The sequence below is a fragment of the Prionailurus bengalensis genome, chromosome A2 (genome assembly GCF_016509475.1).
Source record: "Prionailurus bengalensis isolate Pbe53 chromosome A2, Fcat_Pben_1.1_paternal_pri, whole genome shotgun sequence".
NCBI classification, from domain to species: Eukaryota; Metazoa; Chordata; class Mammalia; order Carnivora; family Felidae; genus Prionailurus; species Prionailurus bengalensis.
This window is the reverse complement of record NC_057348.1, coordinates 15,066,745-15,081,555: the sequence shown is the minus strand read 5'-3', so window position 1 is coordinate 15,081,555 and position 14,811 is coordinate 15,066,745. Positions and strand designations below refer to the sequence as shown.

General features: G+C 49.2%; 2 protein-coding genes across 5 annotated transcripts in view; one reads left to right on the top strand and one right to left on the bottom strand.

Moving 5' to 3' along the window:
* The window catches only part of EXOSC7 (exosome component 7), a 37,775-nt gene extending 25,812 nt beyond the window's left edge, over window positions 1-11,963 (bottom strand). Inside the window, exon 1 of the mRNA XM_043587199.1 lies at window positions 11,682-11,963. Coding sequence (XP_043443134.1) covers window positions 11,682-11,963 — 282 coding nt within the window. The remainder of the gene's footprint in view (window positions 1-11,681) is intronic.
* ZDHHC3 (zinc finger DHHC-type palmitoyltransferase 3) overlaps window positions 11,963-14,811 on the top strand; it is a 60,196-nt gene continuing 57,347 nt past the window's right edge. For all 4 annotated transcript variants that reach the window (XM_043587202.1, XM_043587200.1, XM_043587205.1 and 1 more), the window contains exon 1: window positions 11,963-12,075. The gene's annotated coding sequence lies outside the window, so the exon portion shown is untranslated. The remainder of the gene's footprint in view (window positions 12,076-14,811) is intronic.

Genomic DNA, 14,811 nt, shown 5'->3' with positions numbered 1-14,811 from the left:
TACCCACTTTATGCTGTGGTTGTGATCCAGTACGACCATTACTTATCCTGCTGCTCAACGCGTTCCAGATTTGGCCACTGGGAGTTCCTTTGGGTTGCTTCCTGCATTCTTTCAGCACGCTTGCGATCTTTCCCGAGCACACCTTTACTTCTGACAAGACAAGATGTTCCAGCCTCTTGTATTTTTCCCTGCCCTGGCCTTGGGGTCAGCCCTTTCTCTGAGGAGTCCTGGTTCCTTTTATTGAAGAATGGTGCTTTAAAAAACCAGGATCTGGGTGCTAAGCAAGTTCACTGCTACTGGGGTGTCATTGCTTCCAGACCTTCTCAGCAGACAGAGCTCGATACCTACGTACGTACTTACACTCACCCACACAGCACTAACCCATACAGCTCTTCTATCCATGCAGCTCTTAAAAGGCCCTGATATGGGGCACTTGGGTGGCTCAGTCGGTTGGGCGTCCAACTTCGGCTCAAGTCATGATCCTGCGGTCCGTGAGTTCGAGTCCCGCATCGGGCTCTGTGCTGACAGCTCGGGGCCTGCAGCCTGCTTCGGATTCTGTGTCTCCCTCTCTCTCTGTGCCCCTTCCCCACTCATGCTCTATGTCTCTCTCTCAAAAATGAATAAATGTTAAAAAAAAAAAAAAAAAAAAAAAAGGCCCCGATAGCTGGTTCTAACTTTCCTTCGTGTCTTATTCAGAACTTCTTTCTCAGACAGGGAGACACCTGGCTCTCATTATCCACAAGGTATTTATTAAATCTTAGTATACTCATGAAGTACTTTCAGAATTGCTAGCCCATACCCCTGCGAGCAACAAATTTACTAGTGAACAGTACTTGTGTGGCATTCTTTTTGTCTTTAGCCTTACAGGGAGTGCCCACCCCACATCCCATTTTCCATCGTCTCCCCCTCCTTGAGCGTGCCTGTTATTCCCTCCTGCCCCTGTGAGGCTCATCGGTACCTGTTTGTGCTCGAGTCTGGGTGCCCCGCATCCTGGCTACCTTTAATTACTCGTTTACATTGTGGGTATGCAGACTAGCACCATGACTCTAGAAGTCAAAGCTATCAGAAAAGGTGTGCTCAGGGAAAGGTGGCTCTGCCCTCAGCCCTATTTTCACACCCCCATCTTTCTGCCTCGTTCCCACCCACCCCGGGCAGGTAACCAGGCTATTTACTATTTAACTGCTGGTTTATAGTTCCTGTATTTCCTTTGCACAAATGAGCAGATCCATGAATATATTTTATCCTTCTTTCTTAAATGAGGAGTGGCACACTACAGATACTCTTTTACACTTTGCTTCTTTTTCTTTCTTTTTTTTTTTTTTTAAACACTTAACACATATGTGGGCAATCACTATACATCAGCTCATGGAGACCTTCCTTATTCTTTGTAAACATTTTCTTTAAGATTTTAAGTAATCTCTACACCCAACACGGAGCTCGAACTCACGACCCTGAGATCAAGAGTTGGATGCTCTTCTGACTGAGCCAGCCAGGCGCCCCCTTTGTAAACATCTTTTGAAAGCACTTTTTTTTTCTTTCAGAAAAAAACTCATTAGCTTATGAGATTCTCAAAGGGGCTAGTGCTCCTCAAAAAGTTTAAAAATAGGGGCGCCTGGGTGGCGCAGTCGGTTGAGCATCCGACTTCAGCCAGGTCACGATCTCGCGGTCTGTGAGTTCGAGCCCCGCGTCGGGCTCTGGGCTGATGGCTCAGAGCCTGGAACCTGTTTCCGATTCTGTGTCTCCCTCTCTCTCTGCCCCTCCCCCGTTCATGCTCTGTCTCTCTCTGTCCCCAAAATAAATAAACGTTGAAAAAAAAAAAATTAAAAAAAAAAAAAGTTTAAAAACACTGTTCTGAAGTATGTAACTGTCACAAACTTATCTTTAAACTGCCTGGCTAACTGCATTATATGACTGACGTTTTGATTCTGAGACACTGAAATCCAGCAAAGTCCAACCCCCACCATCTACCCTGTTCGTTTCTACTCTTTTCCTCCCCCAATTCCTGTTAATGAAGAGAAAATACGCATCACAAGTCAGCTTGAAGTCCCCTTTGCCGGCTCATCCACTCCCCAGGCCATTCCCTTGCTGGAGGCAACCCCCATCGTGAGTCTGGGGAGACCTGTACTTGAAAGCAACAGAATTTCAAGTCTAGGAAATGAGTTAGATAAAGTGACCCCTCTTCACTAAAGGATCCCAAAACTACGTAACTGTCTCTTAACAACCCCACAGCACACAGCAGCACAGGAAAGGCTTCCTAGGTCAGTCTCTGATGCTCCACCCCCCCTCCCCCCCCACCCATGCCCTGCTAGGAAAGTGGAAACAGGGCCCAGAAACATCCTTTACAAAAGACTCCTTCTTGAGGTGCAAGTAAAGTGCAAGTGTGATCAATCACTACGAGTATTAGTCATGGGCTCCGGGCCTGGTCCTGCCATGACTAGCTGCTTGACCTAGGACGAGATGCTCTAGACTAGTTCCCTCCTCTGTTAAAAGAATGGACATTGAATCAGAAGGCCTCAAAGGTGCTGCTCTAATTCTACAGACCTGTAAATTGAAACAGCCGCAATCATTTGCAACAATGAACAGTAGCTACTACCTGAGTGCCTTTACCACATAGGAAGTGATGTGCCAGCAAATGCTACACAGTTGACACATTTAATTTTCAAAATAACCCTGCAAGAGAGCTTTTTTTCATCCCATTTTACAAATGAGGAAAGAGGCTGAAAGATGCTAAATGGCCGGCTCAAGGCCACAGCCGATAAGGAGCACCCGAACCCCGCGCCAGACCTCGTAACAAGTCCACGTGGCCTCCTGCGTTCTAAAGGGTCTCTCCACCGTGCAACAGGAGTGAGCTCGGCCTCCCTGCGAGGATGCTGGCTATACCAGTTGGTCCTGTTGATGAAGAGGACTCTGCATGCAGGGAGGCCACAAGGTGACAGGCTTCCCCACCATGGCTTTAAAATACCACTTCTCTGGGGAGCGCCTGGGTGGCGGGGTTGGTTAAGCGTCTCACTTCGGCTCAGGCCATGACCTCATGGTTTGTGAGTTCACGCCCCGCCTCAGGAGCCTGCCTTCTGTTTGTCTGTCTGTCTGTCTGTCTGTCTCTCTCTCTCTCTCAAAAATAAATAAAACATTAAAAAAAATAAAATAAAATACCACTTCCCTGGAAAGACCTAGTCACAACCCTTTGTCGTGACATGCCCCTTGTTCCAGGATGGGACTGGGAGGGGGCCAGAAAACTGGGCCTCACCAGGTATTGCCTTTCCAACCTTTACATCACTCTCTGTCCCCTGGGGAAGGCTCTATGGGAAGGGCTCAGGTGACAAATAAGAGATAAACAAAAAGCTACAAATTTTTCTGTGCAAGCATGCATAGATTTTTTTTTTTTTTTTTTGGATAGGAAAAGAGCACTGGGATGCCTGGGGGGGGCTCTGGTAGTTAGTTGAGCATCCAACTCTTGATTTCAGCTCAGGTCATGATCCCAGGATCATGGGATTGAGCACCATGTCAAGTTCTGCACTAAGCATGGAGCCTGCTGAAGAGTCTCTCTCCCTCTGGGGCACCTGGGTGGTTCAGTCGGTTAAGTAGCCAACTTGGTTTTGCTCGGCTCAGGATGCGATCTCTCGGTTCATGAATTTGAGCCTTGTGTCGAGCTGTGCTGACAGTGTGGAGCCTGCTTAAGATTCTGTGTCTCCCTCTCTCTCTGCTCCTCCCCTGCTCAAGCTTGGGTGCTCTCTCAAGATAAATAAACTAAAAAAAAAACAAAACAAAAAAACCTCTCCCTCTTCCCCTCCCCCACTCACCAGCATATAATAAAAAATACATATATAAAACAAAAACACAAAAAAACACCTAAGAGAATAAGAGAAAAACAAACCAAAAAAACCCAAACAAATTAGTCTATGAATCACTGCACCCACAACTTTTCTTTTTTTTTTTTTTTTAATCCAGCATTCCTCATAAAAGGCTTAAAAATCACCCAAACCTGCTTGGCCTGGCTCAGAGCCAGAGGCCGGACCAAAATACTTATTCTCTGGTAGTATTCAGAAGCAAAGGAATTAATCCCTGTGTGAATATTTAAACAGGGGCCGCCCTGAAGTGAAAGCTCATTCAAAAACTCAACAGAGACGTCAACATGTGCAGGACGACACCACCAAATGGGGCCCTGTCCTTCTCTGCCGAGGGGGCGGGGTGGCTCCCGGGACTTTCCAGTTGTTAACTCGCAGTTGGGTGTGGCATGGTGGGGTCCCCTCCAGCCTCTATTTAAACCTCTCCTGTCACATACCAGCTTTGCGACCTTACGCAAGTTAGTTCCTCAACAGCTTGGGGTCCGTCCGTCCAGAAAGGGGAACTGACCCCAACCTTACAGAATTAAGGAGAATCCAGAAGCCAGGAGTCATTTCAGGGGACCCTCAGCGCCGTGTAACACGCAGAATGCCCCCTCCACAGTTCCCTTCCCCTGTTCTGGGGCACGTATCAGCTCACCGAATCCTCGAAAACAACCGTGGAGAGAGGTTACTGACGAGGTCCCTGAGGCACCAGTCTCGCTGTTTGTGACAGATTGGAAGGACAGGTGACTCCACCCAGAGCTGCTTTCCTCACACCCAGACAACCCAGTCCTATGGCTCCCTAACCGAAGCTGAAAGTGGGCTCTGCTAGCCTAATGTGCTTGGGGAGGTTCACACTGTGTCCTCAGTGATGTTAACCCCCTCCACCTTGCTCTGACATGTCCGACACCTCGGACGTGCTAGCGAACGGTAGCTGGAACGCCACCCCTACTGGAACACGACCCCACTTAGAAGGACCACATCAGATCCAGCTCTGCAGGCCCCGCTCAAGTCACCGCAGGCAAAATCAGATGTCGATCCTCATTCCCCCTCCAAGCCTATTTGAGTAGTCCTGCATTTCCTCGCAAGGGTGGGATTCTGTTCACCTTGTAAAGTGCCTGAGCGCGGACTTTCCGAGCCGTGGGCCTGCAAATGGAAAGGGCATGGGGCTCCAGATCAAGAGCCCTGAGGGCTGGCTCCAGTTCTGCATGGCCAGGTTGAGCAGCTGAGTACCGACTGCTCAATCTTACAGCTAAAGACCTGTCTCAGCCCTGCTTCCCCTTCTGTGCTGCTCCTCCAGCGACGCTGACGAAGAAAGCTAGAGCCACAAGAAAAGAAACTGAAACCATCAGCTGAGCTACACCTCCCTTCAACTGCCAAGAAAAATTCCGTAACATGGCTTTGCCAAAGCCCCAAGGGGAATGCGTCCTGGTGGGGCTAATCCATTGCTAGGGTGGCCTAAACCTATGGAGTCCAGTTTAACGTCCAGGTCATGGCCAGAGCACCAGTAAACAGACCTCTGGAAAGCCTATCGTGTCTACTGAGCCCACATGACCGAGTCACCATCCACCCCCAACAGCCCGAGCCAATGGTAGGTGCTCACAACCCAGAGAGCAACCAGCTCCTCTGGCATGAATCATATTCTCTCCTTGGAATGTGATCTCTGACCTGGGAAATACTCAAGAAGAAGGGAGTTAAAGAGGAGCGGACACGTCAGGTGTGGAGGGAGGCTGGAGAGGCCACACAGAAGAAAGGCAGGGGGCGGGGGTTGGGGGAGGGGTCAGATTATACCAAGATGAAGGGAAGCTAGACAGCAAATGGCTGCAGAGAAGGGATACGCTTCGGGACAGAGAAGGGGAGGTGTCGCCAGAGACATAAAGACAGGCAGACAGTGCAGACCATGTGATCCACGCTGGAGCCCATGGGATGTGGTGCCTTGGAGCTCCCTAGGGACTTCCTAGCCCTTGCCACAAATCCCCTTTTTAAAAAAAATTTTTTAATAATGTTTTTATTTTTATTTTTGAGAGACAGAGAGAGACAGAGTATGAGCAGGGGAGGGGCAGAGAGAGAAAGAAAGACACAGAATCTGAAGAGGCTCCAGGCTCTGAGCTGTCAGCACAGAGCCCGACACGGGCCTTGAACTCACAAGCCGTGAGATCATGACGTGAGCCGAAGTTGGACGCTTAACCGACTGAGCCACTCAGGTGCCCCAAATCCCCTTTCTCTTGAGATAATTCAATCATCTCTAGCCTTCCACGCTGAAAGAGCTTAAATCTCAATAGCCACAGCCTGAACCCCTAATGGGGTCACTGTGAAGCCTGGGGCTACAGTGTGTATGGTTTGGGACAAAGTCATACTTCTGATGGAAAAAACAAGCTTGAAAAGGAGCCAACGTTTCTTCAGGGTTGACCACACGCCAGGCGCTGTATATTTTGTCATCTCATCATTCCTCACAACCCCATTCGGCCCCCAGATGGACATGTTTTCATTTTACGTGTGTGTGCGTGTGTGCAGGTGGGGGAGGGGGGTTAGCTCCACTACTCAGATAAAATCTCTCTGGCTGTGAATGGCAGAGCTGGGAAAGGAGCCTGCAAACACAGTGGGCGACCACGTGACCTCAGGCAGGTGGGAGCAGAGACTCCACGGCAAGCTCTCAGCTGGACCAGGCCAGTGGTCTGCCCAGGGGCCAATGTCTGCTGGCTGCATCAAAATCTCCCAACATTTTATGACAATGTCCATTCCCAAGCTCCAGCCCCAGAGGTTCTGATTCAGAAGGTCTGGGTAAAGCCTGGGAATCTGTACTTTGTGGCTGAGTAAAAGGTACTTCCAGGCGTCAGGATCACTGGGCTGTGACGGAGGTCAGCGAGGTCTTCTCATGAAGAAAACACACCTCTAGCCAGTGAAGCAAACTCCAAAGGGGACAAATCCTAGATTCTGCAAATTCTGAAATCTGTCCCCCAGTTCCTGAATATTGTAAACAGGGAAAAAAAACAGCTTGAGACACAAGTTAGTAACACAAAAGCTGTACAAGAAAAGGCAAATAGGGTTCTAACGGAACTTACAGCCAATATGGAAAAAATACTGCCTGAAAAGATAATAATATATGTCATACACTTTTTAAAGTCTAGAAAAATGGTACAGGGGGTGGGGGGTGAGTCAGAACTTTCCCTCCTCCTTCCTGTTTGCTCACATGCTTCCAGATGAAAAAAAAAAAGAGAAGTAGAAATGGGGATTCTCTCTGGCCTTTGTTTTCAGATCCTTATTTAAGGAAGGGAAGACAATGGCTTTCACTGCAGGAGGAAAGCAGCATGAGGATCTGGTATGGGCTCTGCAATCAGACAGATCTGGATTTCTGTCCTTGCTCCACTACACACTTTCTGCGTCACCTTGAACAAGTGACTTAGCCTGTCTGAGCTCAGTTCTTCATCTACAACGTAGAGATAATACTATTCACCTTCAAGCCTGTTTCAAAGATTCAGTGACATAAAAATCATAACATGTACCTAACAGGGGTGCCTGGGTGGCTCAGTCGGTGAAGCATCTGACTTCGGCTCAGGTCATGATCTCGCGGTTCCTGAGTTCGAGCCCCGTGTCGGGCTCTGTGCTGACAGCTCAGAGCCTGAAGCCTGTTTTGGATTCTGTGTCTCCCTCTCTCTCTGCCCCTCCCCCGCTTGCATCTGTGTGTGTGTGTGTGTGTGTGTCTCTCTCTCTCTCTCAAAAATAAAGATAAAAAAAATTATAATATGTACCTAACAAAAGTGGGACATCCCAGCCTTCAAGGGTGAGAGGCAACCTAACAGAAACCAGTCCAATCGTATGCTAAGAATATTGATGGATCAACCTTTCCATTTTTCCTGCCCCACCCACTCCCTCAGATCCATTCTCCATCTTTCTCTGCTCTCATCTGTGCACCACGCTGACTCCTTCCAAACTGCATCACCTGGGCTCCCTTTACTGGCTTGTGGCTGGGTTTGGTCAATGAAAGGTCGAAAAGGAGGGGAGACAATGCTCCCCGCTCCCTATCCCCAGCACCCCTAATTGGTACCACATTTCTGACAGCACCTTCATCTACCCAAGCCTACAATTTCTGTTGAGCAGTCATTCCTCCACTGTTCCAATTATCACTAGCATCTGGTAACACAACTGCCTCCTTTGGCCCCCTTCAGCCCAGGGGTAACATCTACTCCCTGGTTGCTCATCTTTGGGCTCCCTGGTCTCTCTTATTGATCCTTGAAACCCCCCCCCCATAGCATTATCAAGAGTGATATCATGAAAGTCTCCTGAATTATCTGAATGAGGTTCCGTATTCTGCCAGGACCTAATGATTCATCTTGCTTGCTCTCAAACTGCTCTCTCTCAAGGGTGCCTCATCCTCCCAGTGGCCAGCTTGAGCCTGTCTATCCATTCCCTCAGGAAGGGACGGTTTCTTATAGAGAGGAACGGTAATCCCAGGAGCTAAGAGGTAACCATATTCTTTCTAACACATGGCCTGAGAAACAGAAAGCCACTCTGAAGACAGGTAAGAACAAAGCAAAAGCATAAAAGCAGCAGAGCAAGGAAGAGCCTGAAGATGACCTTGAACTCCTGGAGAAACACTTGTAACCTTCTAATACATACTTTTTTTGCTTGGGCCAGTTAGTTGGTTACCATTACTAGCAACTGAGTCCTCAACACACATTGCGAGGTTAATTTCAACTGCTTCTAACCACCACCAAACCAGGATGAAATACCCCTAAGATAGTAAAGGAATCAAAGGCTGAAAAGAAAGGGATGACAGAGGGGCGCCTGGGTGGCTCCATCGGTTAAGCGTCCGACTTCAGCTCAGGTCACGATCTCGCGGTCCGTGAGTTCGAGCCCCACGGCGGGCTCTGGGCTGATGGCTAAGAGCCTGGAGCCTGCTTCAGATTCTGTGTCTCCCTCTCTCTCTGCCCCTCCCCCATTCATGCTCTGCCTCTCTCAGTCTCAAAAATAAATAAAAGTTAAAAAAAAAAAATTTAAGGGGCGCCTGGGTGGCTCAGTTGGTTGAACAGCCGACTTCGGCTCAGGTCACGATCTCCCAGTCCGTGAGTTCGAGCCCCGCGTCAGGCTCTGGGCTGATGGCTCGGAGCCTGGAGCCTGTTTCGGATTCTGTGTCTCCCTCTCTCTGACCCTCCTCCGTTCATGCTGTCTCTCTCTGTCTCAAAAATAAATAAACGTTAAAAAAAAAAAAATTTTTTTTAAATTTAAGAAAGGGATGACAGAAACTGAAACTGACCACACTGAACCAAAGGTGAAAAATTAAAAAAACGAGTAGGTCTATATAGGTAAGGGCAAGAACAGGATTCCAGCGAGGCACTACTGGCACTCAAAGACCAAAACAGAAGTTGGTCAAAAGACAAAACAAAAGTTGAGGTGATTTAAAAAAAATTAACTCAGTCTTTCTTTTTTTCATGTTTATTCTTTATTTTTATTTTTTAATGTTTATTTTTGAGATAGAGAGTCAGAGTGAGAGGAGAGGGGCAGAGGGAGACACAGAATCAGAAGCAGGTTCGAGGCTATGAGTTGTCAGTACAGAGCCCGAAGCAGGGTTCAAACCCAAGAACTGCAAGATCATGACCTGAGCCGAAGTCGGATGTTTTACTGACTAAGACACCCAGGTGCCCCAAAAGTTGAGGCGATTTTAGAACTGAGTCGGTGGAAGCTCAATCGCTTGCCTTCTGACCTTTATTCAGATGGTATAAATTCAGTTTCCCTCCTCCATAAATACAGCAATTTTGTGGCCAACGTTAATAATCCTTACGAAGAGATTTATTTAAAGTCAGTTACTCTGTATGGCTCTACCATATACAGAACAGACCATTTAACAATTGTGGCCCTAATATGTTCATGGTACTGGTAAGACAGAGGTTTAATTTTAAAAATGAAAACAATGTCCAACTTACCTCCTTTTTAAGAAATACCCTACTCAACATCACTGAGTATCTACTAAGTGCTGGACACTGGCGAGGTTTTAAAAGTACCATACAGGGGCGCCTGGGTGGCGCAGTCGGTTAAGCGTCCGACTTCAGCCAGGTCACGATCTCGCGGTCCGTGAGTTCGAGCCCCGCGTCAGGCTCTGGGGCTGATGGCTCGGAGCCTGGAGCCTGTTTCCGATTCTGTGTCTCCCTCTCTCTCTGCCCCTCCCCCGTTCATGCTCTGTCTCTCTCTGTCCCAAAAATAAATAAAAGTTGAAAAAAAAAATTTTTTAAAGTACCATACAGACAAATCAACAGATTATTACCTCCCAAGATCTATGATGGAGTGACTGAGCCTCTAAAACTCCTAGATCAGGTTTCTAGCCACCTCTGCAACCTAATCTCCCACCACTACCCCCAGCCCATCCCTGTGGCTCCACACTTTCTCCACCTGAAAGCCTGTGGGTGGGTTCAGCGTCCCTTCCTCCTGCAAGGCTCAAACCTACTTAATTAATTCTTAAGCGTACTGAAAGCTCAGTTCAAATACTATTTCCTTAGGGAAGCTTCCCCTGACTTCCCAGACTAGATCAGGTCCCTGATTTTTTTCCCTTCACAGCTATCAGTACAATTTTACATACAAACACACAAAGAGATCTATAATTTCTGTCTCTTCCTTCTGGCATGGGAGCTATATAAGGGCAGACTCCTTCCTATCCCTTGAGTCTAGCTCAGTTCTAGGATGAATGAATGAATACTGAGTCCTGAAAATACACAGGAGGGACACTTGACATAGATTAGGGGAGCAATTCCACCTCCTTAGGGAAGCCCTCCGAACATCACAGACCAATATTGTATAGCTCCTTTAATCTCCACAAACTATACCACTCCCTTAGCAAACATCTTATATTCCATTGCCTTTACTTTATTCATCTTTGGAATAATAAAGGAATCAAAGGCTGACGGAAAGGGGACACCAGGAATTAAATTCGACCCTATTGGACCAAGAGTGAAAAGTAAAACACAAAATGATTAGGTCTCTATGGGCAAGAACAGGACTGTGGTGAGGCTTTGCCCAGACATCTGGGGATGTGTTACAGATAAGGTACATCTGGGTAGGTTACAGATAAGGTCACACTTGGCTTTCCCTGGTAGTTCATTAGGCCCAACATTCTCCAACTCTGACTCTGGAGAGGTCAAGACCTGGGACCGAAGACTAACCACAGAAGATCTGACTATAGTTACAGCTGCCTCTGGGAATCTCAGACCTCCACGGCAGAACTAAGGCCACCGGCTGTAAATCCGCTTTTTTTTTTTTTTTTTTTTAAAGTAGGCTTCGCGCCCAGCGCAGAGCCCAACCCGGGTCTTAAATTCAGGACCCCGAGATCAAGACCCGGGCTGAGACCAAGAGTCCGGTGTTTAACCGACTGAGCCTCCCAGGCGCCCCTCCGGTGGGCGATTTGTATTTTCAAAGCGCTTTCACTTCAGTGTCTTCTCTCCCTGTGCTTCCCCACCACGAGGTAAGGAACAGCGGGCCAGAAGCCCACCGCCAACCCCCATTTCCTAGTAGAGAAAAGCGAGGCTCAGCCCAGTGATGCGACGCGCGAGAGCTGAAGAGTCTGTCCCGGGGGCGATGCTCCCTCATTGAGAAAAGGCCTCAGGGACTGCCCACCCCTTCCCATCCAGGTTTGGAACCTTGTACACGCGGAAGGCTGCAGGTACGCACACAGTCCTAAGTGGACGCTCGCCGTGGGGTCCTGAACACAACCGCATCGCGCGTTTCGGGCGGCACACGCCGGCCGCCGTGCTTTCTAACCACAAGGTAAACCCAGCCCGCCGCCTGGCCGCCGCCTCCCGAGCGAACCGAGGGCGCGCCGAGACGCGCAGGGCCAGGGGCACCCGGGGCCTGACGCCGCGGCGTAGCTACCTGAACGCCGTGCACGATATACACCTTCTCGGCCTCGCTCAGCGCCACGGACGCCATGCTGCCGAGCCGCCCCGTTCGCCGCACGTCATCGGCTCGCGTCGCTCCCGCGCCGGCCGCGCCCCCCCCCAACCCATGCGCTTGTGCGTCATCAGCCGGCGCGGCGGCCGCTCCTGCAGCCACCGCTGCTGCCGCCACCGCCGGCAGCTCGATGGGCTTCTCCTGCGCGCCGCCCCGTGTCTGGACGAGTCCAGGAAGCCGCGGCGCCTCGTGCCGGGGAGCCATCGCTGCAGCCCGAGGCCGGGTCCCGGGTCGGGGGCTGCAGGGGGAGGCGACGGCGGCGGCGGTGGGAGCCCCACCGGGGGCCTGGGACTGGGGAACTGCCTCCGGCTTCACGGTCAGTGGGGAGGGGGAACTGGGGTTGAGTGAAAAAGGCTGGGGTGAGGCCAGAGGCGTGGGCCGGGGCGGGAGCTTAGGACTTGCAGTGGGAGAGGCGCGCGTCGCAGTTTGCTGGGAGCTGGAGTTGAAGTAGCAGGTCGTGCGTGCGCGCGTGTGTGCGTGTGCGTGTGTGTGTGAGAGAGAGAGCGAGAGGGAGAGAGAGAAGAGAGACCGACCCCGAGTGAGGGGAGGCGGACGTCGTGATTGTCCTGAGGGGCTGTCTCCTTGCTCTCCTCCTCTCTTCCCCCCACCCCCCGCCCTCCCTCCTGCGTTCCCCTAGTCCCTAGAATGGTTGAAAAGAAGAGACGATGAAGCCCTCTTTACTTCCTTCTCGGTGGGAAGGGTCCGAGCCAGAAGTGAGTGCCCATTAGTCCCGAGGCGTCCTACACCCCAAGGATTCCACCTCCCTGCCGGCTCTCTGGGGCTGACCAGACGCACACCCAGAACCTTGCGGGATCCCCCTTGTCCGGGGTGGTCGCTGGAGCATTCTCCCAGAGGAGGGGGCAGAGTCTTGGTAACCGGCGCTGGCGAAGGACACAGTGCCCAGCCATCTCCAGCGATGGCTGGAAGCTCGGCCTAAGGGAGTGATCGCTGGGAGCTGTGGACTGTTGCCCCCCGCCCCCCCCCCCCCCCCCCCCCCGCCGAAAAAAAAGCCAGACCTGGCGGTAGCGAAGTAAAAGTATGGGCCTTAGATATCCAGAAAGGATACCTGCAAGGTGAATATAGGGTCACTGAAGGAGCCCGTTAAGGTGAGGCAGATAGGGTTTGTACAGATTTTAAAAAGGTTATGTGGATAGATGGGGGAAAGTTAACCCAAAGTGATTGAAGCAAGGGGATCTGATGACTTTTCCAAATGTCCCTCTTCTAAGGAGCCTGCCTCCCTGTTCTCAAAAGCGAAAGTACAATAACCCTTGACAGCTTAATCATCTAAAGAATGTATTTCTCAGATAGTAGCTTCAGTACTGTTTCACAGATTACTGAGAACTTACTATGGATGGGCTTTGTGCCAACCTTGGAACACCAAAACAAATAAAACACAACTTCTGCCCAGAGAAGCTCCCCAGGCAGAGGGAAAGGCTCTGGGTCAACCTAACCACAGGACGTGGTTAAGAGCTATGATGGTGTGGCACCAATGAGCACACTGGGGTTAGGGAGGTGGGTCAGAGGAGGGTACAGGGAAGAAGGACCTGCCCATACTCTTAAGTTCTAAACTGCTGAGTTCCAGAATAAATGATCACTTCTTAGTAGACTGGACATCAGTTCTTTCTTATGTCTCTACATAGTTCTCCATAGGTGCACTTATAGGGAAGACATCTCACATGGTTGGACTTTGCCCTTCAGGGAAACAGGGAGAGGTGAAGCCGAAAGGGTTTTCTTCTGAATGAAAGTGCAGGTGCCCCACCTGTTGTGGCACATGGGGATCTTTTTGATGAGGTAACAAGGGACTGCTGATGTTAGAGATGATATTTTATTCTAGAAGATTGCTCAGAAAGTAGAGACCCTGGACATAGAATTTTAGTAGCTAGGATATCTAAGAGGATTGAAGGTTTAAAAGGTGGCAGCAAATGGACAGATCAGAAAAGACAGAAGGGGGGCTCAGTCGGGTAAGCGTCCAACTTAGACTCAGGTCATGGTCTTGCGGTTCGGGAGTTGGAGCTCTGCATTGGGCTCTGTGCTGACAGCTCTGAGCCTGGAGCCTGCTTCAGATTCTGTGTCTCCCTCGCTCTCTGCCCCTCCCCCGCTTGGGCTCTGTCTCTCTCTCTCTCTCAAAAATAAACATTAAAAAAATTTTTTTTTAAAAGAAGGAAGAGTCTGAGTTGGATACCATGGAATCATCTTTATATAGAAATCTTTCAACAGGTCTTTAAAAATAAAGAACATAGATTTGAACCACTCCCCTGACAATTGGCTAAAGTTTCCTTGCTGGAGAAGGGTTGGCATAATAATATTATTATGATATTAATATTATGAATGATGTCTGACACTTTAGGCTGACTAGGTGTGAAAGGTGTAAACAGTGGAATGTTTACTTTAAATTCTCTACTGAAACAACGGCACCTTCACTAATCATTCTATTCCAATGCTTCCAAAACATTTTTTATCACATTGGTTGTGACAATGCATTACACATGTTTAAAACTCACAAACTCAGACTTCTTTTTTGATTTATTTCAAATCATAGAGCAATTCAAAGAATGCACATTAGCCAGAAAACGAAGAAGCCAAGGATAACACCTTAGTCTGTAAAACCAACATGTTTTCCCATCACTGTCAGATTCCTAAGCTGTCAAGGGTTATTCCCTTTGTTGGTCTGTCCATTCTGAATCTCTGTACGCTATTAATTTTATTTAACACTAACTTACATAGTGCCCGTTACGCACCAAGCACTGTTTTGAACCGATTCGATCCTCGCATGAGCCCTATGAGGCAAGTATTATCCCAGTTTTACATATTGGGAAACCGAGGGGCAGAGAGGTCGATTGTCTTGATCAAGGTCGCACATCACATGACTAGAAAATGGCAGGGCCAGGATTTGAGACCAGGCAATCCAGCTCCCATCCTTGCAACTCCTAACCATCCCTTTATGCAGTCTTCCCACCAGGCTCCGCTTTGTGTTCCTGGAGTATTTGGTGAAGGAGGCCTGTGTTTGTTATGGAATTGATAACTGCCCTAGAAGCTGTACTTTTTATTCCAA